Source organism: Hyperolius riggenbachi, chromosome 2, assembly GCF_040937935.1.
Source record: "Hyperolius riggenbachi isolate aHypRig1 chromosome 2, aHypRig1.pri, whole genome shotgun sequence".
In the NCBI taxonomy this organism is placed as follows: domain Eukaryota; kingdom Metazoa; phylum Chordata; class Amphibia; order Anura; family Hyperoliidae; genus Hyperolius; species Hyperolius riggenbachi.
In genome coordinates, this window is record NC_090647.1 from 240,999,692 (window position 1) to 241,027,198 (window position 27,507).

The 27,507-nt window shown below is 41.2% G+C and overlaps 1 protein-coding gene across 34 annotated transcripts in view; it reads right to left on the reverse strand.

The window, feature by feature from the left end:
- Positions 1-27,507, reverse strand: part of ABI3BP (ABI family member 3 binding protein) — a 500,595-nt gene that overhangs the window by 335,196 nt on the left and 137,892 nt on the right. For all 34 annotated transcript variants that reach the window (XM_068268431.1, XM_068268429.1, XM_068268426.1 and 31 more), the window contains exon 3: positions 411-473. In XM_068268431.1, coding sequence (XP_068124532.1) covers positions 411-473 — 63 coding nt within the window. The remainder of the gene's footprint in view (positions 1-410; positions 474-27,507) is intronic.

A 27,507-nucleotide genomic window follows, 5' to 3' on the forward strand; every position in this document is an offset into this window, starting at 1 on the left:
ACTGGTACTTAGATTGCTTACAGAATGCTTAAAAATGTTTATGTGAAGTAGGTGTGCTAAGGGCCCTTTTACACTTAATCAGTTGGTATGCGTTAGTGTGCGTTAGTATGCGTTTTTTTCCATAACAGTGCATTGGGAAGAAGATTTCAGTTAAACGCGTTAAGTGTGAAAGGTGCCATAGGAAAACATGGGCATTACTTTGAAAATCAGTTTTCTTTACGTTTTAACCGAGAGCAATAGAGTGTAAAAGGGTCCTAAGGGTCACTGTCCCAGTTTGGAACCATCTTGAACAAAAATCCCCCTAGGCATTTACTTAGCTTGCCTGAAATGGCCCTGATACCACCCCCCCCCCCCTCTAAAAAAAATAAAAATTATTAAAGACAAACAATACATAGTTTATAGGATGTTACCTTTACATGACTTTTTATGGTTTTCATTTGGCTTCACAGCTATTAAATATCTTGTTTCTGCATCTGAAAAGGGAAAACGGAACATAAAGTGCATCAATTTTATGTAACACTGATTTTCAATAAAGCCACAATATTTATATTATTAGCTTGTTTGACTGAAAACAGGTAAATAAGCTGCTTATTGAACTTATTCCAGGAGGACTTCTCTGCCTGAGGCAACTGTGACCATTTGCTCCTCCCAGAAAAGGAAATCCCTTCCGACACCGCAAAGCAGTTGGATCAATCAACTATGAATTATAACATATAGTTTGCTAACATGAATATTATACAAAGTGGTACAACCAGAAAGCATTGCAAATTGCATAAAATGCCAAATTGAGAAACTGTCCGCCAGCTGTATGCACCATGTATGCACCATGGAGGGCAACACACAGAGGTGCGTCAAGGATGAATTAACAACACCCCGCCGCCAACCCCCCCACCACAGTTATGTTTGAAATTTGTGTTTTTTCTGAATTGTTTGGAACAGGGTTTGGATTCTGAAGCCTTATCCGCTTATGGGAACAGACGTTAGTTCTCCCTAGTCTTTTTGCCATATACAGTGGGGAAAAAAACAAGCGGTTGTAGCGACAGATGCACAATGGTGGCAGTGTGAAAGACTGAAATGGACACTGCAACTGTGCAAGTGTAAGGAAAAGCTGGAAATGCACCATTATGCATTTGTCATAGTGTGGACCTAGACTAGACAAACAGAAAAAATGTTTAATAAGATGCATTGACAGTATGAACTGCCTTCTTGTAATGGAGACACATGGCAAGGATTAAGGCTATGTTCACATTATAAATCGCCAGCACTAACACTAGCGCTGAGCGATTTATTGAGAGCCTTGTAAGCACTTTTCCCTGCGCTTTGCGCTTAGAAGAAAAATGCTTTTCTAATCGCTTTTGCAGAGCGATTCCTTTTTTCACTTCCCGACGTCAGTCAGGAAGTAAACTTTTTCACCCGGAAATTAATAAATACAATGTATTTATTCATAAAAGTGCTCAGGAAATCGCTATACAAAGCACTTTTCCAAGCGCTTTTATTTCCCCATACTTTCATTGAGCAAAAACGCTCAGAAAATGGTACAGTCAGCGCTTTTGGAAGTGGAACGCAATCGGACCACTCACATGTGAACACTCTCATAGGGAATCACTGTACAAGTGCTTTTAGGCCTCTTGCACACTACATGCGATTCCGATTTGCTTTTTATAATCGATTTTAGCCTGGAGGGGGCTGTAGGAAGCCCCAGGTATGTATATTTTTTAATCCCCCATATCAGGTACACTTTAACTGCTCTGCGACCACCAAATGCCGATGGGTGGTCGCAGAGTGGCTCCCCCAGGACCACCTAACACCGATTGGCATCATGGCAGTCCTCGCAAGATTAGCAGGGAATGAGCGCTCCCTGCAGGGGGACGTGGGAGACAGCCACAAACAGCCTGTCAGCGGTGATCGGAGCTGGCAGCCTGAGCAGACAAAAAAAATGCCTTTTTACACCAACTGCATTTGAATCTGATTGACGGATCGCATTTTCCAAAAGCAAGGTATCTCTAAGCACAACAGAGATTGCATAAGCTATTTTACTCCAGTATGTTTTGATCCTGATGTAAATGCAAACGGTGCCTCTGCTGCATTTATTTTGTTGTTTAGCTTGTATGGCTTTCGAGGAAAAAGCACAAGCACACATACAAAAAAGCATGCCCACTGTAACCTCTATTTTGCGATGGCATTTGCAATTTTTGTTGTAAAAAGCCTGCTTCTAACAATGACTAACAGTTCAAATCTCTGTTACTAATACTGCTAAAACGGATTTAAAAAAAAAAAATCTCTATAAAATAGTATATTTAATTTGCTAATTTATTCCTTATTGTTTCATAGATAGCTTTGTAACCATTATCATTGCTGGATACTTCAAATGTGATGGTCTTAAGAAGTTGTAATGTGAGCCTGTCACCACCATAGATTAATTGCTGTTTATACATTTGGCAAGAGTTCGTAAACTTGCATATCAAAAGACAGTACAGTCTGGATGAGAAAGGTCCTATATAAACATAAGCAATTTGAAGTCTAAACTTCTCCTTACCCTTGCAGTCCACTGAATGTCAGTGCATTCTGAAATGTGTTTAAAATGGAAATGCGGATGAAATATAATAAATGTGAGTGTACTGGGCATAATTTTTGCTTTTTATAGCCTTCCAACAAAACCATTCAGTTTGCTCAGCTGCTCTGTCCATGCTAAATAATTACAAGCCACGTAAAGGCCACTACACATGCAAACACTTTCTAGACACATATGTTACACATACTACATCATTTTATGAATCACTATTTTAATATGGTGCATGTAACGATCGGTGTCAGCAACCAGAGAGAGAATCTGATCCTTGGCGATCCGCAGTATCCCCAAGAATACAGATATACCCGATTATTGAGGATCTGCGGAATCGTCAATAATCAGATATGTCTAAACTCTAGACACCTGAGAGAGTGTAAGTGTTTGGTGCAACAGTAACAACTCTGAGTAAAGACCACCAGAGGAGCTGGCGGCCTATACTCCTGAGGAATTCACCCCTGAGCGGTGGGTGATATTCCTGTAGCCTGTGGACCTCTGAGCGAGGGACCAAGGCTGGGTTGCAGGAAGCCCTGCTGCTAATATGTAAGGTGTTGCCCTGAACTGGGATAACGTAACACAGTAATAACACAAACCTAGTCTGGGGTGTGAGGTCCGTATTCACAACACCCTGGAACTAGTCTGGAGCATAACATAAATGATAATACAATTCCCTAGTCTTGGGTGTGAGTTCCGTGATCATCAACACCCTGGAACTAGTCTGGAGAATAACATAAATGATAATACAATTCAATTAGTACTTTAAGCTATCAAGAATCTGACTCAGTGTGGATTCCCAGCTCCAGCCGGTTCTGGCACACTGTCGGGTCTAGCTAAGGTCTGAGTGCCTTCACGCAAGTGTTAGCAATGGCAGACAACCAGCAACTGGCAAGCAGCAGAATATATAGTTGCTGGACTCTGCCGCCCCGCCCGAGCCATTCAGCCAATCATGAGTCCTGCAGGAATCAGCTGATCTTCCTGATCAGCTGACACTTCCCCTGCTGGTATAAAGGTCCTGAGTTCAGGCCCGCGCGCGCGTAGCTCTCCATCTGCCTATGTGCACTAACAGACCCAGCCACACCAAGCGCATGCTGCTGCATGCAAACTGCCGCTTGGACGCGGAAACAGCCGCTTTGCTGTCAAGACATGCGGCGGCTTTTCCGCATTCCACCACACTACCAGACGCGTGTCTATGCGTGCAAACCGCCGCTTTGGACGCGGAGTCAGCCGCCTCGCTCTTGGCATATGCGGTGGCTTTTCCGCGTTTTCTCACAGTGCACTTATAGAAACCTAGTGCTTAAAGATAATTCTGTCAGTTAGTTAGGCATGTATATTTAAAGCAGTAATCAGTATCCGGAATAAGAAAATATTCAGTACAGCTCCTGGGATTTAAATCTAGGCCAAGTACTTGTGCTTTCTGCATGTGTGCTCCCTTATAGTTGCAATTGTGTGACTGCACACTCTGTAAGGCTTTCAAATCGACGTGCCCGGCCAACGATCCAACAGCACTTTGGATCAATCAGGAACACAGGAAGTAAGAAGCCGGCACCATCTGTTTTTTCTGCTCTTTTATTGCATTAAAGCATAGGCATATTCCAGCAAAAGTAGTGCAACGTTTCAAGGCTACACGCCTCTTTATCAAGCTAAACTGGGAATGAATGTGTGCTCCCTTATATGCTTGCTTACCTTAATTACTTTGTCTTCTTACCTCCCTACTCTCCTTGCTATGACCCTTTATGTGTCTTCTTCCCTCACCTTTCTTCATTATTTTACTTCATTACCATTCATTCCATACTCCATTTCCATCCTGGTCCTCACAATGCGTTTTCTTGTCATCCATTCAATAAAACGGTCTTTCCAGTTTCCACCTCTGTCTTTCCCTCCTGCTCCATCTTTAGCTCCCTCTTCTCACCATCTCATTTTTGATCTGATTTTTTATATTGGATCATATGAAAACAGAGAACCTGGTGGATCCCCTCAATCCTGAAGGATCACATAATCAATTGTTTCATTTAAAAAAAGATCAGTGTAGTGGATTTACTCACAACTGGTTTAGATACAATGGCAACCTGGATTATTTAATGTTGTAGTAGATCGATTAAATACAATCTTTTCTTATAATCTAAATGACCTTATTGAAAACATGATTGTTTGCTAAAATTCACACTGTTAATGGGCACCTTAAAGGATTTCCAAGGTGAAAAATTAAATGTAGCTTTACTTACCTGGGGCTTGTTCCGACCCCGTAGAAGTCATTTGCGTCACTCGGGCAGCCTCTGAAGGACCCAGGAGAAGACCGGGGCTGCATCGAGGGACACAAATGACTTCTAGGGGCTGGAAGACGCCACAGGTAAGTAAAGCTACTTTTATTTTTTCATGTTGGAAATCCTTTAAGACGAATTATCATGTAAGTTTTAAATAAAAATTCTACTGAATTCTTCTAGTGTTTTTTTTTCCCATTTTTTATTTGTTGTAAACAAGCTTTTATCCCCAGCTGGTGAATGTTGTCTGTAGGAAAGATGTATTGCATTACGCACAGTCAAAACCCTGACTCCCCCTGCAATAGAAAGAGCCAATAAATAATATTACCAGCTTGTCGCATGCCTTGATCTACAGTACATCCACTGAAAGGCTGATGTCATGAATACATATGTACTGAGTAAAGGCACATGTGTAGTGCAGTCAGTGAGAGATGACACCCGTACTTCCAGTAAAAAGTGTCCAATGATCTGCAGATTGTATTTAAATATTAACAGTACAATATGGAAAATACAATTTCTATTGTAATCTGATTCACAGTAGGATCTTATTTACTTTTCTTAAAGGGAATCTGAAGTGAAAATAAACTTGATAATATAATGAATGATCTAGTGAATTGTATGTGTAGTATGGCTAATAAATGGAACAATTGTAGCAAAGAACAGAGTCTCATATTGTTTCCAGTAAATAATGAGTTAAGAAACTTCAGTTGTTATCTAGGCAAAAGAGCTTCTCTGAGCTCCGACCAAGCTTTGGTCAGAGATAGTCCTATTTTCTGAAGCACTTATAAATCAAAGAAACAGTGAGTGGTAGCTTCAGACAACGTTCTACTGCTGGGGAGTTCAAATGGTTATTAGCTGTGCTCTGTTTTATAGTTTACAATACAGAGTGTGGCTTGTAATTGAAAATATGACAGAACAATGCAATGTTATAAAAAAAGGCTATATAACTGAAAATAAAAATATGAGACTCTTTTCTTTGCTATTAATGTTCTATTAATTATCTGTACTACACATACAGTACAATTCATTATATTACATAAAAAAATATATGTGTACCATAACTTGACTAAAACACTATGAATGTGTTTTATTCTGTATGAGATCTAACAGCCATGCTTTGTGACACAGCTAAGGTCAAAACTAGGTGTAGAATTAAGAAGGTACTTCCTACTTCAGCACAATGTGCAAGGTGGGAATCTGGATGGAAGATGTATTAAGCAAACGGCTCTATAATATAAAATAGACTACACTGCTGGAAATGGCCCATGTCATCCATTCTGCAGGATGGAGTCACAAGAGAGTGTAGTGGATAGCCTACTCCTGGCTGTGCGGGTCTTCAAGACGTTTGTAGCAGGGAACATAATAACAAAAGTGGTGGCTAACATTATTATCTTGCATCACTAGCATTCCAGGTTGTAATCGTGGCCAGAACAGAATCTGCAATTGTACACTTTGTTCCCCCATTGGCTTTTTGGGTGTCCTCTGGACATTCAGTTTCCTTAAAATCCTAAAAACATACTCTCACATTAATTGTGCTTCAAATATTGGTCAACTACCTTTGCTAGGCGATCATGCAGCTTGTTTTAATATTTATTTATTTTTTACTCTTGTTCCACATTAGAGTACATTGTACAATACTTTTCCCATATATATTATGGTCTGGTCTTACGAATGTTCTTCTTAAAATATAAATCTAAAGGAAATCTAAGTTGAGTCGTAAGTGGAAGATATAACATGGGCAGAAAAATTGACCCTGTACTCAACAGTGTATTTACAGAAACATAGGAAGTAAGATTAAATTATGGGATATACTACACTGTAAATAAATCTACAAGATGGCAATGCTTATACCATAATGTTATGGAACTCCAGTGAAAATAATGTAGTAAAAAAAAGTGCTTCAATTTTTACCATAATTATGTATAAATGATTTAGTCAGTGATTGCTCATTGTAAAATCTTTCCTCTCCCCGATTTACATTCTGACATTTATTACATGGTGACATTGTTACTGTGGGTGTCATGATCGCTGCTGCAGCAGGTATTGCTGGAAGTAGTAGTGCTGCAGCTCAGGCAGTTCTGATCTCTTTCCATGCAAGCTGCATAGCTTTGTCTGCCTTTCCCTGCTGTCAGCTTGTGACTGATTATCATTCACCTGTGTGGGAATCTGCATGTCTGCTCCCATTGGATGACCTCAGTATACAGATCTGCTTCCTGCAGGACTCCTAGGGTTTTCATAGCTTCAGTTTAAGCCTGTCTTGCTGTCGCTTCAGCCCCCGATCGTGTTTCTTGTTCTAAAGATACTTTGCTGGTTTTACATCATATATTGGTTCATTGCCCATATATATGCATACCAGCACGTTTATTATTTTCCTTGTAGTCGTGTTACGTTGATACATCAGTGACGCTGATATATACGTACACGAACTGTTTATATCCTGTGTTCAGTTAGTCAGTTCTAGCACGTTTTGGTGGTTGCGCGTATCGTGATCACCCGTGCTGAGCTAGTTATCCTGTTCCTGGTCCTGTTTGTGGATTGCGTTCATCTCTGCGAAGAGATAGCGAATCCTTCTGAGTCCTGTTCCCTGTATCGTTCCAGTCCTAAGTCAGTGTTCCTGCTTATGTCATATATCGGTTCATTGCCGATATATACATATGTTAGTTAGACGTTACAAATAGTTTCATTGATAGCTGTAATTGTAATACGCTAGGAAATCATACTTATTGTATATTTATCTGTGTTACGTTCATCTATCTTGATCCTGCTATTTCCTGACTATCCTGTCCTGTCTTTGTGAGGCACGCCATCGCCGCTTCGCATTGGCTGCCTCATTCCAGTCTGTCTTGTTGTGGACGCTTGCTGTCACTAAGTAGCAGCCAGCTAGCAAGCGTTCATTCTGTCTACCTGTCCTGATCTCCTCAGTTCTGGTTTATGCGCTCAGCGCTACTTTGCGCTGAGACGTTATAGCGAAAGCATTGTTTGTGGCTGTCGGATCTGCACCGGCTCTGTGCGCCACAATCTCCTTTTGGAGTCAGTCCTCCCCTCCACTATACTAGGGATAGCCTGTTTCCTTGTGCTAGTGTGTGTACCTCCTCCACGTCAGCTCATGCGTTGCATGCTGACTGTGGAGAATACACCACCAAGCCTTACATTATGAAAACCCCATTACCAATCCCCATTGTGGGGGGGGATTCCCAGAAAGTATGACACTGTTAATTATGGTTCCTGTTCCTTTAAGAAATTTGAAGAACTTAACTCTGAAACAGAAAATGAGTTTTTCTCTGAATCTGCCAGGTTCCTGGCCAATCCCGATCTCCAAGCGACTCCTGTTTCAACCTGGGCACTCCAACTAAGTTATATTTTGTTTAAAGGGGGATTATTTCAGTGGGCATTTGATGTTCTCAATCATTCCGATTTGAAAGAGAGACCGCTGGAATTTCTAGCGTTTGTGATCCATAACTGGTTGCGCATAGATCCATTGCCTTTTCCTCTAAATGAACTCCTGGCAGCAGGCCAATCAGCTTCCCCTTCAATTGTTTGCAAAAATGATCAGCAAGCAGAGAGTGTTCCTGATAATTTTCCTGCAGCTTTGAATAAATCACCAAAGGCAGCAGGGCCTAAGGCAAAACGCAAACGTTCTAAGAAACGTGTCCGATCTGCAGAGTCGTTATCCTTAGCGACTGAGACCTATAATGAGATTCTGCCATTAACAGATAATGAAATGCAATTGTCTTTCAGGGGAGTTAAATGGACTTATGAAACTACTAATGAACTTTCCTCCCTGGCTAGGGAAAATAAAGATTTTTGTTTAAAAGAATTATCTGAGTATGATTATGAGGAGATATTACAGAGTATTGAACAAATCAACTTATTTGTGAACCAAGGGAAGTTTGCATACACTACAGTTCAACACTTGCTACAGGTATTGGAGATTCTTAAGAATAAGGAATCTGCCAATCACCTGCTAATTAACCCTATACATGTGCCTGCCACAATCATATCTGCAGACTGTGATCAGCCTAAATGTTTCGCTGTTAAGTATGCATGGGATCCTCCATTCGAGAGGGGAGAGATGGAAGCCCTGGTCTGTGAATGGAAGAATGATTCAAGTTCATTTTGTCAATTTTACAGTGCAAAAAGTGAAATGGTATTGAATGCATGCATTAAGTCAGCCTATAACCTAATAGAGACTGGTGTGTGTAGGTATGACTGTGTGGCTCCTTTGATTGATGTGTGGGAACTGATTTTGGATGATTTTTATGTGACTCCGAATTCGCAAATTTGGCGTTCTGACCCGCCTGCTTCAGCACCTTTCGCTGATTCAGCAGGTGATTCGGAGCTCTTTTTGTGTGAAATTGAAGTTCCTGCAATTCCACCCTGTACCATGGATAACTCAGTGTTACTTCCCAGTAAAACAGAAGCCACTGATACTTTCTTAACCTTGCCCTGCACAAATTTCTCAGCAGAGAATCCAGAGGTCCTGCTGACTTCCGAGTCCAGTCTAGCCAGTACTCATGAGTCTTTGTTCAGTGAAACAGACACCAGAAAAATCTTGCCTGCCTCTGCAAACACTTCTGCAGAAATTACCTGTGTTAATAAAGTTCAACTCCTGTCTGATCCAGCAGATGCCAATAGATGCACTACATCAGTTTCCGAGTCCCAGCAATCCTGTCTAGAAACCTCAGAACCCCAGCATCTGAATTTTCCAATTTTACAAATGAATGGTGATTCAGATGTGCAAACATTGTGTCTTGATCTTCCTGTTTCTACACCTCGCTCTAGTTTCGTGAATAGCTCAGAGCATCTGCTATGTGAACCTGAAATCGCAGAATTATTACCTTGTTCAGAAAATGTTCCAGTAAATTTGCCCTGTACCATGAATTGTGCAGTAGATCTCTCCTATGAAGCTCAGGTCACAGAATCCTTATGCTGTCCAGCAGGTGCTTCCATGGTTTTGCCCTGCAATATGGACTGTTCAGTGATCCTGTCCAGTGAAGCTGTGGTCGCAGAGTCTTATGCTTCACCCAGTACTTTGGATACTTCAAACCCTCTAGCAGAGGAGTCTGAGGCACTGCTTACCTCAGTTGGTGTTGCAGTAATATTCACTTGTCTAGCAGCTGTTTTGGAATTACAGTCTGCTCTAATAAAACTTGATGAATTTCTGCCCAGCGAAGCAGAAGCAATTGAAATATTGTCCTCGTCAGCAAGTGTGTTAGATACCTTGCCCTGTACACAGTCTGATTTAACCAATGTTGTTGAGTCCCTCTCCAGTGTTGTAACAGCCGAAGAACTCCAGCCCTGTCCTCTGAATGTTTCAAAAGTTTTGCCCTGTAACATGGATAATTCTGATTCTCTGGTCAAAATAATAGAAATCTCAGAATTTCAGTCCGGTCTAATGGGTGTTCCTGAAACCCAGCCCTGTATCCTGAAAGATTCTGGTTCTCTGGCCGCTGTGGCAGAGGTTCCAGAGTCCCCTTCCTGTCCAGGGAATTCCTCAGTTTTGCCTAGTCCAGTGGGGGCTGCTGCAATACTGACTTGTTCTGCAGCGCCTCATGAGCTTCAATCCAGTGTATTAGATGAGTCTCTGTCCAGTCCAGAGGTAGTTGTGGAGTCCCTATCTGGTTCAGTGCATACATCAGAAGATTTGTCCTGTCTTGTTAGTGCCCCTGAATCTGATTTGTTACTGACTTTGCTGGAATCAGCGACATCTAAGTCTGATCCTGCATTCTCGTGTAAAAGTCCAGTAGTTGCGAAGTCTAGTCATGATGATTTTTTTTTTTGGCCAGTCCTGGTTTTGGTCCTGTCTTGGCTGACCCTGAGGCTCACAGTTCCTTGACATGCCCAGAGGTTTATCTTGTGCCAGTGTGCCCAGATGTTCTTTGTGTGCCAGAATGCACAAGTGTGTCTAAGGTGTTAGCGTGCTCTGATGCTTCCTTAGTGGGAACATGTTCTGATGTTGCCAGTCTGCCTGCATGCCCAGAGATGGTTCTGGTCCCTGAAAGCCCTGATCTTGATGTTTGTCCTTGTGGCCCTGACTCGGGAATTGCCCTAGGTTCCATAGGGGTTCTTGATAGTTCTCCATGTGAGCCTAAGGGGCGTTCTGACCTATGGGGATCTCTTTGGAGCTTCAAGGTGTTCTGGGAGGTCTCTGAGAAAACTTGTCCTGGTGCCTTGGACTGGTTCAACAGTGGGTTTTGTGTTGGTAAAGACAGTCCCGGTGGGCATTGCAAAGGCTTTGACGTTTTTGAACGGTTCCTGGAAGGCGGTGGGTACCGCTCAGGGAGTTTCGGTGGGCTTTCTTCTGGAAATCATGGTTCTGATGGGTGTCACACTGGGGCTTGTAGTACTGATGGGCATGGTTCTGTAGGTTCTGGTTCTGATGGGTCCAGTCTTGTGGGGGCTGATTCTGGAATTTGGTCTTGCCGGGCTGTCCCGGTCATCATGAATTATCAGTCAGACTGTTTAGTTGGGAATTTCAGTTTTGAAAAGCGTCTGGAATCCGCTTTTAAGGGCGGGGGTACTGTTATGATCGCTGCTGCAGCAGGTATTGCTGGAAGTAGTAGTGCTGCAGCTCAGGCAGTTCTGATCTCTTTCCATGCAAGCTGCATAGCTTCGTCTGCCTTTCCCTGCTGTCAGCTTGTGACTGATTATCATTCACCTGTGTGGGAATCTGCATGTCTGCTCCCATTGGATGACCTCAGTATAAAGATCTACTTCCTGCAGGACTCCTCGGGTTTTCATAGCTTCAGTTTAAGCCTGTCTTGCTGTCGCTTCAGCCCCCAATCGTGTTTCTTGTTCTAAAGATACTTTGCTGGTTTTGCATCATATATTGGTTCATTGCCCATATATATGCATACCAGCACGTTTATTATTTTCCTTATATTCGTGTTACGTTGATACATCAGTGACGCTGATATATACGTACACGAACTGTTTATATCCTGTGTTCAGTTAGTCAGTTCTAGCACGTTTTGGTGGTTGCGCGTATCGTGATCACCCGTGCTGAGCTAGTTATCCTGTTCGTGGTCCTGTTTGTGGATTGCGTTCATCTCTGCGAGGAGATAACGAATCCTTCTGAATCCTGTCCTGTTACCGTTTGTGGATTGCGTTCATCTCTGCGAAGAGATAGCGAATCCTTCTGAGTCCTGTTCCCTGTATCGTTCCAGTCCTAAGTCAGTGTTCCTGCTTATGTCATATATCGGTTCATTGCCGATATATACATATGTTAGTCAGACGTTACAAATAGTTTCATTGATAGCTGTAATTGTAATACGCTAGGAAATCATACTTATTGTATATTTATCTGTGTTACGTTCATCTATCTTGATCCTGCTATTTCCTGACTATCCTGTCCTGTCTTTGTGAGGCACGCCATCGCCGCTTCGCATTGGCTGCCTCATTCCAGTCTGTCTTGTTGTGGACGCTTGCTGTCACTAAGTAGCGGCCAGCTAGCAAGCGTTCATTCTGTCTACCTGTCCTGATCTCCTCAGTTCTGGTTTATGCGCTCAGCGCTACTTTGCGCTGAGACGTTATAGCGAAAGCATTGTTTGTGGCTGTCGGATCTGCACCGGCTCTGTGCGCCACAATCTCCTTTTGGAGTCAGTCCTCCCCTCCACTATACTAGGGATAGCCTGTTTCCTTGTGCTAGTGTGTGTACCTCCTCCACGTCAGCTCATGCGTTGCATGCTGACTGTGGAGAATACACCACCAAGCCTTACAGTGGGCAGGTTATGTAGCTGCTCCTAGCTGTTTTGGCTGTTAGAGACAGCTGTAAACAGCTAATTCCTGTCTGTGAGCCGTGTTACATTGTGGCAGTTTGCCCAGAGTACCGCGGTACTCAGAGCTTCTTGTGGGAGGGGTTTCAGCACAAAATCAGTCATACAGCGCCCCCTGATGGTCTGTTTGTGAAAAGCATTATATTTATCATGTAAAAGGGATAAAGTTCAATTCTAGGTTGGAGTTTCTCTTTAAATAACTGCTTTACAAAGTTACCTTCCAAAGCTGTGATACTGGGCCATCCAAACATAAGGAGCTTGCGGTAATGCACTGTTGCCCTTGCTGCTAGGATACTTCCAGCACACCGCAAGAGGCTGCAATAAGTGTGAAAGGTTCCATACAGAGAGTAGAAGGGTAACACTATGCAGGTTTACCCTGCTAGTGTAAAAGCGACCTTAATAAAAAGTAGTAAACGCGCAACACTTAAAAGAAGAATGATCATTTTCTCTCACAAAAGCAAGAGAAATCTCCAAACATTGCTAAGGTTTAACCATTTCACCCTCAAGGGGTTTTTACCTTAACGGATCATAGCAATTTTCACCTGTTAGCGCTTCTCTCTTTCATTTGCCAATATCATTATCACTACTTGCCACAACAAAATAATCTATATCTTGTTGGGGTTTTTTTTTGCCACAAATTAAACTTTCTTTGGGTGGCACATTATGCTAAGAATTATTTTACTCTAAATGCATTTTAACAGGAATAATAAGAAAACAGTGGGAAAAAAATCATTATTTCTCAGTATTAAAATAAATGGTGCTACTGTGAATAAAACCCATGTATTTAATAGCCCATTTGTCCCGGTTATTTCAACGTTTAATTATGTCACTTGTACAAGGTATGGTGACAATATTTTATTTGGAAATAAAGGTGCATTTTTCAGTTTTGCATCTGGCACTAGTTACAAGCCCATATATGCAAATATAACAGCCATTATAACATCTCTAGCCATTTTGTCACTCCAGGTGAGAAAACCTGTGGCGCCCGCCCCCCCATGTGGTGCCCCCTGATGAAAATAATCATAACGCAGTAATGTTTCACCGTAAAATAATCGTATCGCTGCAACCTTTCACCATAGGATAAAAGTAATGCGGCAATCTTTTACCAGAAAATAATCATAATGCAGCAATGATTTACTTAAAATAATCATAATGCGGCAATCTTTCACCAGAAAATAACCATAACGCAGAAATGATTCACCATATAATAATTATAACGCAGCAATGATTCACCATAAAATAATCGTAATGTAATCGTAATGTGGGCAGCGTTCACCAGAAAATAATCGTAATGTGGCAATCTTTCACCATAAAATAATGGTTATGTAGCAATCTTTCACCATAAAATAATGGTAATGTGGCCAGCGTTCACCAGAAAATAATCATAATGTGGCCAGTGTTCAGCAGAAAATAATCGTAATGTGGCCAGCGTTCACCAGAAAATTATCCTAATGCGGGCAGCGTTTCACAAAAAATGTATAATTACCTATAAAAAAGAAAAGCATTTACTCACCTGCAGAGGACTCCTTTCCCTGGGCACAGCTTCCTGCAGCAGCGCAGCCGGCCTCCAACAGTCCCGCGCTGACAGGCAGAGCAGAGCTACAGGAAGATGGTGCCCGAAGCCCTGTACTGGAGACACAAATAGTCTCCAGTACAGGGCTTCGGTGTGTCTCCAGTACAGGGCTTCGGACGCCATCTTCCCGTAGCCCTGCTCTGCCTCCCAGAAGACTATGCAGGCTGGAGCAGTGAGCTGCGGGCTGCAGGTTTGAACTGGTGCGCCGTCTTTTAGCCGCCACGGCCAGTTCACCACAGGGGTCACACAGTCTGGCGGGGGAAGGTGGGCACTTCCCCCTCGCAGCGGTGCCCCTCCCCCTCCCGGTGCCCCAGGCCACCGTTTGTCCTTGCCTGGTGGCTGGGATGCCTCTGTATAACAGTAATGTACCCTCATTCCATACACAGTAAATAAAAATAGCTATTCATGTATTTTTGTTAAATGCTGACTTTTTTTTTTATAATTGTTTTATTTTCGTAGCTATGGAGGTGGGGGCATTTTTATTTAATTTACAAAGTGTAATGTAGAGTAAAAAGTGTATTTTTTTTTACCATTAGATGTCCTCACACTCATTGTGCTTAGAGTGAGCACAGAGACAGCATTTGTTACAACAAAGATTGTTAGCTTCTCATTGGAGCCATGATCTCTGCCTTACACTTTGATTAGTTCAGGGGAGACGCAGAGGGGCGTATACGCATGCACGGTAGCATAGTGGAGGGGGAGGACATTTAAAAAACTCCTGTGATTCATTAAGAGGAACCAACAGGACGTTTTAAAATGGCGGGCAAGCAGGTAATGGCTAAACAATTTATAAGTAATTTCAACCTACCTGTAAGCCCTGTCTTTACAGTTACTGTATCAACCACCAGGTTCATATCTCCAATTATTACAAAGTTTTTGGTGCCTTCTTACTTGTAGTTTAAAAAAAAAATCTTCCCCGTTCCTCCTGGTGTGTGAGTTGGGCACCCTTTGCTACCATTGTGCTCTCTCTACTTTACTCACTTCATGAGGCTCAAACATCTAAGCGTAAAGATTTCCCTTTTCCTGGATTATAGAATTTGGAAAAGCCCACAACCTCACATTGCGTCTCTGGGACCTGTTTCTTAAAGATTTCCAAATGTTGTTTTTATGTTGAAACAACTACTCAATTTGCACATTAGCTTTGCCTAAGTTTGTATAATTTGCTGCAATGCAGTGCTGTGGTTCTCCCAGCTTATTCACAGAGGAAGCTGTTCTCTTATCGTGGGTCTCCTGAAGTCTGATCTAGTCAGATGCCATGTAACTGGCTGCTGGACTAGTGTGTATATGTGAATTAATATGGTAAGTAAGTCCAATCACAGAAGGGAAAATCAGCAGAGACTCTTCACAGTCCCTCCACCGTTTAGGCACTGAAACTAAAAGTTCCTCCTGTTTTTTTTCTTCTTCTTATCTTCTGTCAGTATCTGAGGTGTGCTTTGAAGAAAGAAGGGATAACCAACAGCTGGGCTTTTTAATCACATTAGTATTCAAAAAGGGATTGGTGTTCCATGTACAGTAAATAGTAACTTATGCAACCGGTAATAAGTAAGCTTCCCCTGTGAGAAATAGGTAGTCATTAAATGGGATTTCTGTTTGTTTACTATGAATTCCTTCACAATTCTTGCTATTGATCTTTACTACACAAATCAAATAGATGTGGTATAATGCTGCAAGCTCAGTCATTTTCTCAATGAAGCCCCTCAAACACTATGACCTTGGAAAGTACATTAGCAACACACATCACAAGAGTCTTCTTTTAGAAGCCAAAGCATTTTCTAATTGCATGCATTGTCATGTCAAGCCAACCTATACAAATTGCAAAATGATACTAGTAAAAACCACATAAAAATAAGTACAGGGCACAAAACACGGTTTGTTGTTTTTTGGAAATACATGTCTAGGTATTACCTTTACCTCATTTAACTGAAGAGGTTTCTCACTAAGGGATTAAATACCTTGTAGAATAAAATAGACCAATTACTCTATATAATACCATTAGTTTTCCGAGCATTATGTATGCCATGCATATTTAGACTATTCTGATAGTATAAGTAACTGGGGTTGGTAAAAAACTAAAGGACAGAATTGCTTGTCTTATTTTGTCTTCTCTTAAATAGCAATCAGACTTATTTCTTACATGCTAAGGTAAACTATTGCTTTACTAAATAAAATTTGCAGTGGAGGTATCTTTGTTTTGCTTGGACCAAGCTCACTGTAACTAAACAATGGCAGTTCTGTCTTAATATGTACTGTACTTCTGTAATCATATGTACGGTAGATCCATAGTTCCACTTTTTTTAAACACGTGTTTAACAGGAAAAATTAGTGTAATGATTAGGGAAGGCATCTGTATTTCTCAAAAGGAAGTTCTTCTTTAGGCTAGGATCCCATTTTTCCAGTTCAAGTAAAGTTAAGAATGCAATATCTGCGTATCGTCTACACATAATACGGTTTCATATCCCATAAATATCTACAAACTGTACATTAATACTGAAAAAAAATAGTTGTTCATCATGTTATCCTCCATAACCTCAGTCTGCATAAACTGCCCACGAAAACATGTCATTAGTGGTTAACCGCTAAAGTGTGCTAAACCGTAAGAGTTGGCTTTAAAACACTGTGCCTACTCAAGCAATAAATCCAATAGGCAGACATCCCAAAGTCTACAATATTTCATCTGAAAATATTGTGCATGTCACAAAAGTTTTACTTTCTCAATTCCATAAAACCAGAATCTTTTGCCTCAAGTTTAGGTATGCCGCTAATTTATGTTTTCTTCCTACTTTTACTAAACAAAATTGCATATCAAGGTGTGTAATAATAAAGCTGCATAGCTTCACAGGCAGATTAATATAAGTTTGAGCCTAAAGTAAATTCACTTTATGATTTTTAAGCCTACACATAATTAAATTAATTATTCCAAGCATTTGAAACATTTTAAAATGATCTCTAGAGTCCAGAGCTCTCCAGGCATCACCAGTGGGAATATCATAAATGGGTGTGAGAGATCGCGGAAAAGCCGCCGCGTGTGCTACTGAGGAGGCGGCTGATTCTGCGTCCAACGCGGCGGTTTGGGCGCGGCAGCGTGTGTCTGGTGTGTCTGGGTCTGTTAGTGCACACAGGCTTAGGAATACATGCGCGTGCGCTGAGAGGCAGAATTCTTATACTAGGCAGGGAGAGTCAGCTGACCACGCCGATCAGCTGACTCCTGAGCAGGATACTATTGGTTGAGCAATTAGGGGTGGTGCTGGAGAGCACTACTCCATATATAGTTTCTGCTGGCCAGTTGCAAGTTGTCTGCCATTGCGATCACTACGTGGAAGCACTCAGACCTCAGTCAGATCCTACAGTGTGTTTGAACCAGGTGGACCTGGAAATTCACACTTAGCCAGATTACTTGAACTGTTATTCTCTTATGCTCAGAGTAGTTCCAGGGTGTAGAGACCAAGGACCTCACACCCAGACTAGGGAACTGTATTACCATCTGTGTTATTTTTCAGACTAGTTCCAGGGTGCTGAGACCACGGACCTCGTACCCAGATTAGGGAACTGTATTACCATCTGTGTTATTCTTCAGACTAGTTCCAGGGTGCTGAGACCACGGACCTTGCACACAGACTAGGCATTGTTTGATATCTGTTATGACTTATTGCTTTTCTGACTACTTCTCTGTCTTCTGATTCGGTACCTCGCATATCTGATATTCCGTTGCCAGACCCTGCTTTGCCTTGGATACCAAATCAGCCTTCTGTCTTTGTTCTTGTCTGTCAGTGTGTTGCCGACCTGGCGAGCCCGACCTCGAGAGCTATCTCTCCAATTAAGACATAGTCTCCAGACCAGATAGTGACATCCACCTTCAGGTGTCACTCCCTCTCTGGCCTTCCCTATCTTCAGCCTGACTCCACCCCTTGAGGAGTCTCAGGCTGCTGGAAGGTTCCTGTGCTCTCAGAGCAGTGTCTCTTTACTGTCTATTATCACCTGCTCAGCAGGTGATTACTCAAAGTACTACTGTTGCACCAAACACTCACATACCAAAAGGTGTCCAGAGGTTAGCAATATATCTGTATTATCGGTGATTCTGCAGATCATCAATAATCAGGTATATATCTGCATTCTTGGTGATACTGCAGATCACCAATAATCAGATTCTCTCTGCGTGCTGACACCAATCGTTACAATGGGCTTGGCAAACTTGAACTGGATTGTTAAAAAAGTGTCTGCTATTATATTGCTGTGCTCCCCTTTATACAAAGTGAGGGTTGATAAATTAGCTCTTACAGGCTCCTACAGACAGACCTAAAATAACAAACAAAAAAAACACACAAAACAAAACAAAAAAACACGCAAACCATAGGTTGCTCTTGATAAAAACAACTCACTTTGTGGATACTCCATACAACTATAGTTGTACAGCTACTAAAAAAGAGAGGTAATGAAAACAATGGTGTAGTATCATAAAATTAAATTGAGCTCAGAATGTTAGACATTCATCTAACCAATTCAAATCAAATCAAAGATAGCTTTATTGGCATGGTCAAGGTTCATACGGTTACTGCCAAAGCAAGGGGAAAAGGGGGACATGGAAGGGGGTGTAGTAGGGGTACATATTTCCAGTCACACATTAGTTACCCCTTGAAAGGATTACATTCCTATTTTGTGTCTCATGTCCCCCTGCCTTCTATATCATTTTGTCTTAGTTTGCTGCACCACTGTTATCTTCATCGATTTCTCCATCTACTTCATTATTTCTATTTATCTTCACATATTGTGTGGTCCTGCTTGGCCTGATTTTCTTTCTTTTACTCCTTGCCCAGATATTTACTGTATACCCTGAGCTATACGTTGGAAAATTTCTGACTCATAGCCGGGGGGGGGGGGGGGGGGAGAGCACCTCCGACCTACACTATGATATCAAACTCCACCCTCCTTCCAATTGCCACATCATGCAAGGGGCATGTAGGTAGGGTTTAACACTAACATTACACTGGGGGAGGGGAGGAGTGGAGTGAGGGATATCACTGCATCAAGACGACTGCTCTGACAGTCGGATTCACCTAAACCTTATCGGCGGGGATTACTTTGTTAAACAAATCATGCTTTACTTATTTCATTGAGCAAAAATACAATATATTGTTTTTTAAACTTTCATCTCTAATAGCTGTTACCTCTGCCTGCAAACAGGCAGACAAGGCAACTGACATCTCATCCCTATGAATGCCTTTTTAGAAACATGACCACTCAAAGTGGATCTATGAGTGCTTAGTATCATAACTATGTCTATTATCATGGAGTTGCACCCCCCTTGTCCTCCATTAGTGAGTTCAATGACTGGTGCTTAGCAAAGAAGCTACTCCCAGAAGATGCTTTAACTCATGTCAGTATATTTAGTGAGGTTTAGTTCTGAGATCTGTGCAGGCCAGTCCACATCAAACTCCATGAAGTATTTATTTTTTCAGAGGTAGTGTCACACTAAAACAGAAAAGTGCCATTCCTGATACTTCTTAGTACTTTTTCAATTGCAGAGTGCTAAAAAGTTGTTTTAAACAGAAGATGAAAAATGACATCCTATGAGAAAACTTAAGCTACACACTCACTGACGGTTCCAGTGACGTCTCCTTGATGACGGTCGTTAATCGACGCCTCTTTCTGCTTGCGACGTCACGTGATTACATGATGGATGTGAATGGGCAATAAGTGAACGTGGTACTTTGCGTGGAGTCGTTGGGGATCTTAACGATCTGATCCGCTGTGTTCATCGCTTAACAATGTGTGATCACCATGGGGGGGGGGTGACATCGTTTAACATGATTATGTTAAACGATGTTGCCCGATGTTGGGTGACATCGCCACAATTATCAGGTGGATACTCAGCTTAAGGAGAAAAAGTGAATTGCATATGCCCCTTGTTCTCTCCTCAGTAAAGCTCCCTTCTACAGTACCACAGCTGTCATGTGACCAGTGAGACCATTACTAAGGAACTTGCTATGTGCTGGATGCCATAGGAGAAGACATTTCTATGCTGCACAGTTCTGAATTATTGGAATGCTTTTCCTTCTGTGCAAATATTCCATGTAAGTACAAATGTATTTAGCACTTCCCTTGTGCCTTCCTCCCTAAGGCCCCATTGCACCTACTATAACTGCTATGGCTATAATCGTAGCCCTAGTAAAGCATGAGTCATCACCCCAGTAAATACGTTTCTACTACCAAGGTCCAGTAGCAAAATACTGTACATTACATTACTCTGTTCAGTGCTATGGTACTGAAAATAAGAAAAGACTCATTCATTAGAAGGAGTCCAATTTTAGTCATTTAGAGTAATTAACAATTTGGTATAAAAAGAATGATACTATGTACTATTTTCTTTTTTTTTTAATTGCCATGTTCCATTTCGAAACAAGTGTAAACATGTCTTTGCACACACCTTATTTAATCAAGAGAAACACTTCATAAAACACAGTGCCAATTCAAATACTTCTGAAAACTGTAAACCCCTCAGCAAACTCTGCACCTACAAGGCTAAAGGATTATTATTGGACTTAGTTGTATCAAAATTCCAAAGTATACTTTAAACTCTGACTTCTGTAGCTGCTGCAAGCTATTCATCACCACAAATCAGTAAATGACATTATTGGCAACAATGTGCAGTATTCTTGGAGGATGTTCCCAAGCCTGGCAAGACGTTTGTCTTGATTTGCACCTTGTGCAGTAATTGTAAAATCAGACTGAATTTGATATATTTTCTTTTCATAACTTTTACTTTAATTAATGCAGCTTTTATTTGTTAGTCATTAAAATGGAATGTAGAATGATCCTCCCCACCCCCTTCCTTCCCCTCCTTATTTTTGTCTTATTACGTTATCAGATTTGACACCACCACTTAAAAAATAGAAATATTCAGTTCAGTTCATTGACAAATGTGAAATATTACAAAATAGTGCCTTATTTTAGTGACATATGTAATTTTTTTTATAAAGGTTGTGTTTCACTGTTAAATTGTAAAGGTATGATAAATATATAGTGAATATGGAATTATCAGTCACCCAGCCAGAAGATTTTTAGGACCACATCCTATTTAAGGTGATAAGTAGCTTGCAAATGCGGGCTATTTATAACCTTGCCACCGCACGAGGATTACCGGAAAACCCTATTGCAAATCCAATTATCCGTTTCACTCGTGCGATGGCCGATCGATAGGGAGCATTACTTGGGCGATGGGGAGTGAGGTTTTGCACTGTGGTGCTGTCCTTCAGCACCACAGCACTGATGCCTTACTCCCCCAGGAGATGTGTACGCATCTGTCACAACAGTCTGTACTCGACGAACATCTGCCGCCCCTCGCTGCAACTCTGGATGCTATAATTGTCTCTAAACCCCGACAAAGCATATTTGAAGCTCCTGCCAGGGCTCTCCATTGGTCTACTGTCTGGAACTACTAAAACCCTCATTGGTCCACACAGAGGACTAATGGAGAGCTTCAAAGATGCTTTGCCGGGGCTCAAAGACAATTACAGTGACAGGAGTTGCGGTGAGGGGCGGCAGATGTTTGGCGGCAGACTCCCAGATGCAGTGGCAGAAGATGTGCGTTAGCGTGTTTAGACCTGCTTTTTTGCAGGTCTAAGCTAATGCTTATGTCCCAGCATGCAAAGTGTAATAGAATAGGGTGTAAAGAACTAGCTTGGACTAGCTATCGGACTCACCAGCATGTTAGGCTGGCCAGTTTGACAATTGCATCAAGCAGATATTCTCTAAGGCTAGGTTCACAGTGGTCTGTTGTATAATGCCTGAATTATAATGAGTGTGAGCTTCAATGACTACACATAGAGTTTAATACAAAGCCTGCAAGAAGCCAACAAGCTAGAATACCGTGATCAGTTACAATGCAGCACTGTAACCAGACCCATAGAACTGTATGAGCAGTGAGTTGACATGCAGAATTATTCTGCAGTGCAACTGAGCACTGTAAACTAGCCCTAATAAATTACATGCAATGCATCATGCTCTACTTATTGTGTGGTTAGACTTTTTGCACGTAATTCTGCTCAACGCAATTTACTCATATTCAGCAAAAGAAATAATCAACTGACTGGCAGAAAACTCTGATGTGCCGATCTACCAGCTTCTGTTAGAAGCACTGTGGGAAGATTGCACTTTATTTGCACAAACTAATTAAGTAATTATGCACACCTCTGCTTTTCACTACAGGTAAAAAAAAAAAGCTAAAAAAAAACAAAAAAAAAAAAGCAAAAAAAAAAAAAAAGCAAAAAAAAAAAAAAAAAAAAAAAAAGCTTTGTTTTCCAAAGTTTCCTTATTTGTCTGTAAAACTACCCATCAAACTAAGGACCAATAGGAAGGCTAGGGAGGTGGAAAGGGGGAGGCTAATGTAGGTTTTTTTCAGGTCAATATTTGCATATAGCAATATATAAGGTACACATACGCTATTTGCATGCAGTGTCCACTGTAAGGAACTTCTGATTGTATTTTTTTATGCTTCATTTGAATTGCCAAGTTTGTGGTAGGTGTCTTTTAAGCCTGAGCTAAAGCTAAAATATTTTTACTTTAGAGATGGCTTGGACAAGTATTAGAAACTATGAGTATTTGTTACGGGTGTCACTATATCAATTTGACAGCAGAAAAATAATTCAAACATTCCCTAAATCTATAAACAAAGATGTGTTTTTTTTCTCCTGCTTCCTCTAATCCTTCTGTTAGGATTCAGTCTCAAGTCCTGTCCTGGAAGAACTTCTAACCAATGGGAAAACTGACAGCATTAAAGGCCCAGAAGAGATTATAATATCATCCCTTTCTATCCAAAACCTAAATAAATGCTTTAGCTGGACTTGACTTTTAAGCCTATGAAGTTCTCCAGAGCTATTAGATTCTAGCTTAACTCAAAAGGGCCAATAGGGACCAACCACATTCTGTTTTTAGGGTTTACTGAGACTGAGCCCTATGGAGCAGAGCTTTGCTTGTGTGAACAGCTGTAGTGACACTGAAGTGAAAAAAAATGTATGATATAATGAATTGTATGTGTAGTACAGATAATTAATAGATCTTTAGTACCAAAGAAAACAGTCTCATGTTTATTTTCAGTTATTGTCATGATCGCTTCTGCAGCATGTACTGCTGGCTGCAGAGGTACTGCAGCCAAGCAGTTCTGATTCCTTTACATGCCTTTGCTAGCATAGTTCTGCATGCATTGCTTGTGATAGTCTGTCAGCTAGGGAATGGTAATCAAGCCAGCCTGCTTGTGACTGATTATCATTCACCTGTGTGGAGATTAGCTTTTCTGCTCTTATTGGATGACTTCAGTATAAAGGTTTGCTTCCTGCAAGCGTGCTCCGCCCATCATAGTTTTCAGCTTCAGCTTGGTCTAAGCTGTGACTGGGTCCTTTGATACCGTGAAATATAGCCCTTGTCTTGTTACGTTCTAGTTCAGTTATACTGTGGCGCTATGTTATATATTTCCCACAGGGACATATATACGTACTCCTTCTAGTATAGAGATTTTGTATTACCTAGCCTTGTTCGCTGTATAGTTCCTGATTCTAGCCAGTATTCCTTGTTTATGTTATATATCGGTTCATCGCCAATATATACATATTCTAGACAGCGTTTGTTATTTTCCTTGTATTCGTGCTACGGGGATATATCAGTGCCGCTGATATACACGTACTCGAACTGTTGATATTCTGTGTCTAGCTACTCAGTTTTAGCATGTTTTGGTAGGTTGCGCTTAGCGTTATCACCCGTGCTTAGCTAGCCTAGTCCTGTCCTTGCGAGGTAGCCATTGCTGCGGTTGCTATTGCTTAACTCACTCTTGTCTTTGTGAATGCTTGCTGTCACTAAGATAGTAACTAGATTAGCAAGCATCCATTCTGTCAGCCTCTGCCCTCCAAGTCCTGTCCTTGAGAAGTAGCCATTTCTGCGGTTGCTATTGGCTACCTCACTCCAGTCTGCCCTGTATCTGTCTTTATGTTTGTTATTGCAGGAGCAGCGCAACATTGCACTGCGCTGCCATTGCGTATTATTGGAAGCCCAGAGCTGCAGTCGCTCTGGGCAGCCTGTGTAGCCTTTTCCATTATCCTGCTCTTAGCTTTATTGTGCTGGGTGGTCAGACAGTATGCCCCCCAGCATTAGTTATATAGTTTTTTTTATAACATTGCATCATTCTCTAATATTTGCAGTTTAAAAACTACACTCTGCATTTTAAACTATGAAACAGAGCAGAACAAATTACCCTTTGAACTCCTCTGCAATAAAATCTAATCTGAAGTTGTCTTTCATTGTTTCTTTGATGTATAAGTGCTTCAGAAAATAGCATTGCTCTCTGACTAAATTAGTCGCAGAGCTCACAGAAGCTCTTTTGCATAGATAACAACTGAACATTCTTAACACTTCCTGTACTGGAAGCAATATGAGACTCATATCTGTGCTACTAATGTGCTATTTCTAAGCTGTACGACACATACAATTCATTATATTAAGTTTATTTTCACTTCAGTTTCCCTTTAAAGAAGAACTCCACACAGTATTCTCAGGTTACTTAGGGTCCCATAAATACAACTGCACTTTGCATATATTTAAAAAAAAGAGCCATCACGAGACTGATACCTAAGCATCCAACTGAATGCTAAGGTGTTGCATGCTTTGCTGCTCACTAGTACTCACAGAGGCATTGTCACAGGTGGAGGCTGTGATATGTTAACAGCCATGACAGTGAATAGTAGTGTAGTTCTAATCATCACTGAACAGAAACCATGCTATGAGAATATCTCCTGTTCAGATATCAGATACAGCTTTTATAGAGCTGCAGAGAAGGCTAGACCACAGACAACAATGGGAGTCTTTAGGTAAGTTTTTCTTGTGACTACATTTTTTTAACATGCCTAAATAGCAATTGTAATGAATGGGTTCCGAGAAAACTTAATTGCTGATAAATTGCTGAGATTTCTCCTTTAACAGTTTCTCAGCATTATGTGAACGTTCTAGATACAGACGGCCGCAAGAGTGGCCCCAGACATCACTAGAAAACCACACATTGGGCCTGATCCAATTCACTTTTTCTTCTAAGTTTTCTACCAGGAGATAATTTTTCATCTTCTTAAAATAACTTTTCATCACTGCAATTTAAAAAAGTATCGAAAAGTAAGTGAATAAGTACTGGCAAAATTATTCAGAGTATTTTCGTGCTGGCTGGTGGCTTAAAGGGCATTTTATTAATAAGATGTAAAAATATCACCTAGGAGAAAACCTGGAGAAAAAAAATGAATTGGATCGGGCTCATTGGCCCTTGTTTAATTTACCTTTTCCCCAAAGTTTTCTCCTAGGTGGTAGTTTCACACATTCCCAATAAAATGCCTCTTAAGCCACCAGCAAGAAAATATTCAGAATAATTATTGCAGTACTTTTACCTACTTTTTGGTACTTTTTCATTTGCAGGGTGCTAAAAAGTCATTTTAAACAGAAGCTGAAAAATGATATCCTAGGAGAAAATATGAACTGGAAAAGAGCCTTTATGTATAAGATGCCCATTACTAAGATTACTGCAGTCTCCATGCCAATTTAGCATTGAAAGTCAGAGTATTCTTATTCCAATTCAGGAGATTGAATTTGGAAAGCCAGAAAGAGGAAATATCATAGTCACGTGAAGCCCAGCATGAACCGCAAGTAAGTAACCCTGTCCATTGCTTCGGGTGCTGAAGTGTGATGTGTAGGAGATTTCAGGTTTCCAAATTTAATCTTCCAAATTTGAACACCAACACTATCCCATTGTTTTTGGAATGTCTTATGGTGTCACTCTGTATCTTCCTTGTAATATAGCAATAGTGTTTCTATTCATGAGGTCTCATCCTCATATACTTTGGTGAGAATAGGAATCCAATCCATTACTCCTATGTAGAGCCAGCAATTCAGAGACCCTGAATGAAGTTAGATTGTCCCAGCACCATGGTAAACCTGATTTTTATCCTATAGTATACACCCTGCATACTACTTAAAACAGATACATTGCAGATGGACTGTATATTATTAAATAGGACAGGATGTGCACACAAAAATGTGCTGTGAGATGCATGTTCCAGAAATGATTCTGTGCTACTGAGATACTAGAATTGTTTCTTATGCATCAAACAGTCTTAGAGCTTTATAGAAAGTACTGAGCTATAGGTTCAACAACAGAAGAGTAAACGTGTGTGTGTGTGTGTGTGTGTGTGTGTGTGCGTGTGCGTGTGCGTGTGCGTGTGCGTGTGTGCGTGTGCGTGTGCGTGTGCGTGTGCGTGTGTGTGTGTGTGTGTGTGTGTGTGTGTGTGTGTGTGTGTGTGCGTGTGCGTGTGTGTTTCATGACTTTTTCAAATAAAGAATTAAACTTTGAGACACGCCCATGCGTGCATATCATAAAGAATTCAGAATCAAAAGATGTAGTTTTGTCAACCACACTGGTCCTTTCTGTCATCATTTATTTTTCTTCATTTTCACATTTTAAAATAAGAACTATATCAATATAGCAATTTATTCAATGGGAATAAAGGTTAAGTCAGTTAAAAAAATGTCTGTAGAAAAATCCATATATTAACACAGATCTGTACATCAGTCTTCAAAGAGGGGCAAATAAGGAAGAAAGGGGACCAGAAGGATTTTGTTCCCAAAGGGACTGTCCCTCCAAAAGAGGACAGTTGGGAACTATGTGTGTGTTGGGGGGGGGGGGCATATGCTGGACACCAGAAATGTACAACATTTTGGAATAACTTGACAATTCTCAGCTGCCTCCATTGCACTTGGAAAAATGTAGTAGTTACCATGCAGTAAAACCCTACAATTATTTTAGTAGAAGTGGCTGGATAGTGTGATGGTTAAGGGCTCTGCCTCTGACATAAGAGATCTGGGTTCAAATCTTGGCAGTGGCGTAGTTAAGGAGCTGTGGGCCCCGATGCAAGTTTTACAATGGGGCCCCCCAAGCACTCCATACATAACGATTGATACGGCGCACCAAAACCTGCCAATGGCAACTACAATGTCAGAGGTACAAGAAGGGAATGGGGAACAGCTTGTTAATGATTACCACTGTTCAAAGTATCTATAGAAGTGATTATTATGAGCACAGGAACAATAGAGAGCTAATACTGTAGTTGAGGGAGGACCCTTCGGAGGCCCCTCTAGCCCAAGGGCCCCGATGCGGTCGCTACCTCTGCACTCCCTATTGCTACGCCCCTGAATCTTGGCTTTCCCTAATTCAGTAACCCAGCTCCTATTCAGTAAAGAGATCTTTGGGCAACTCTGCCTAACACTGCTACTGCCTATAGAGTGTGCTTTGGTGGCTGCGTAGCAAGCGCTTTGGCA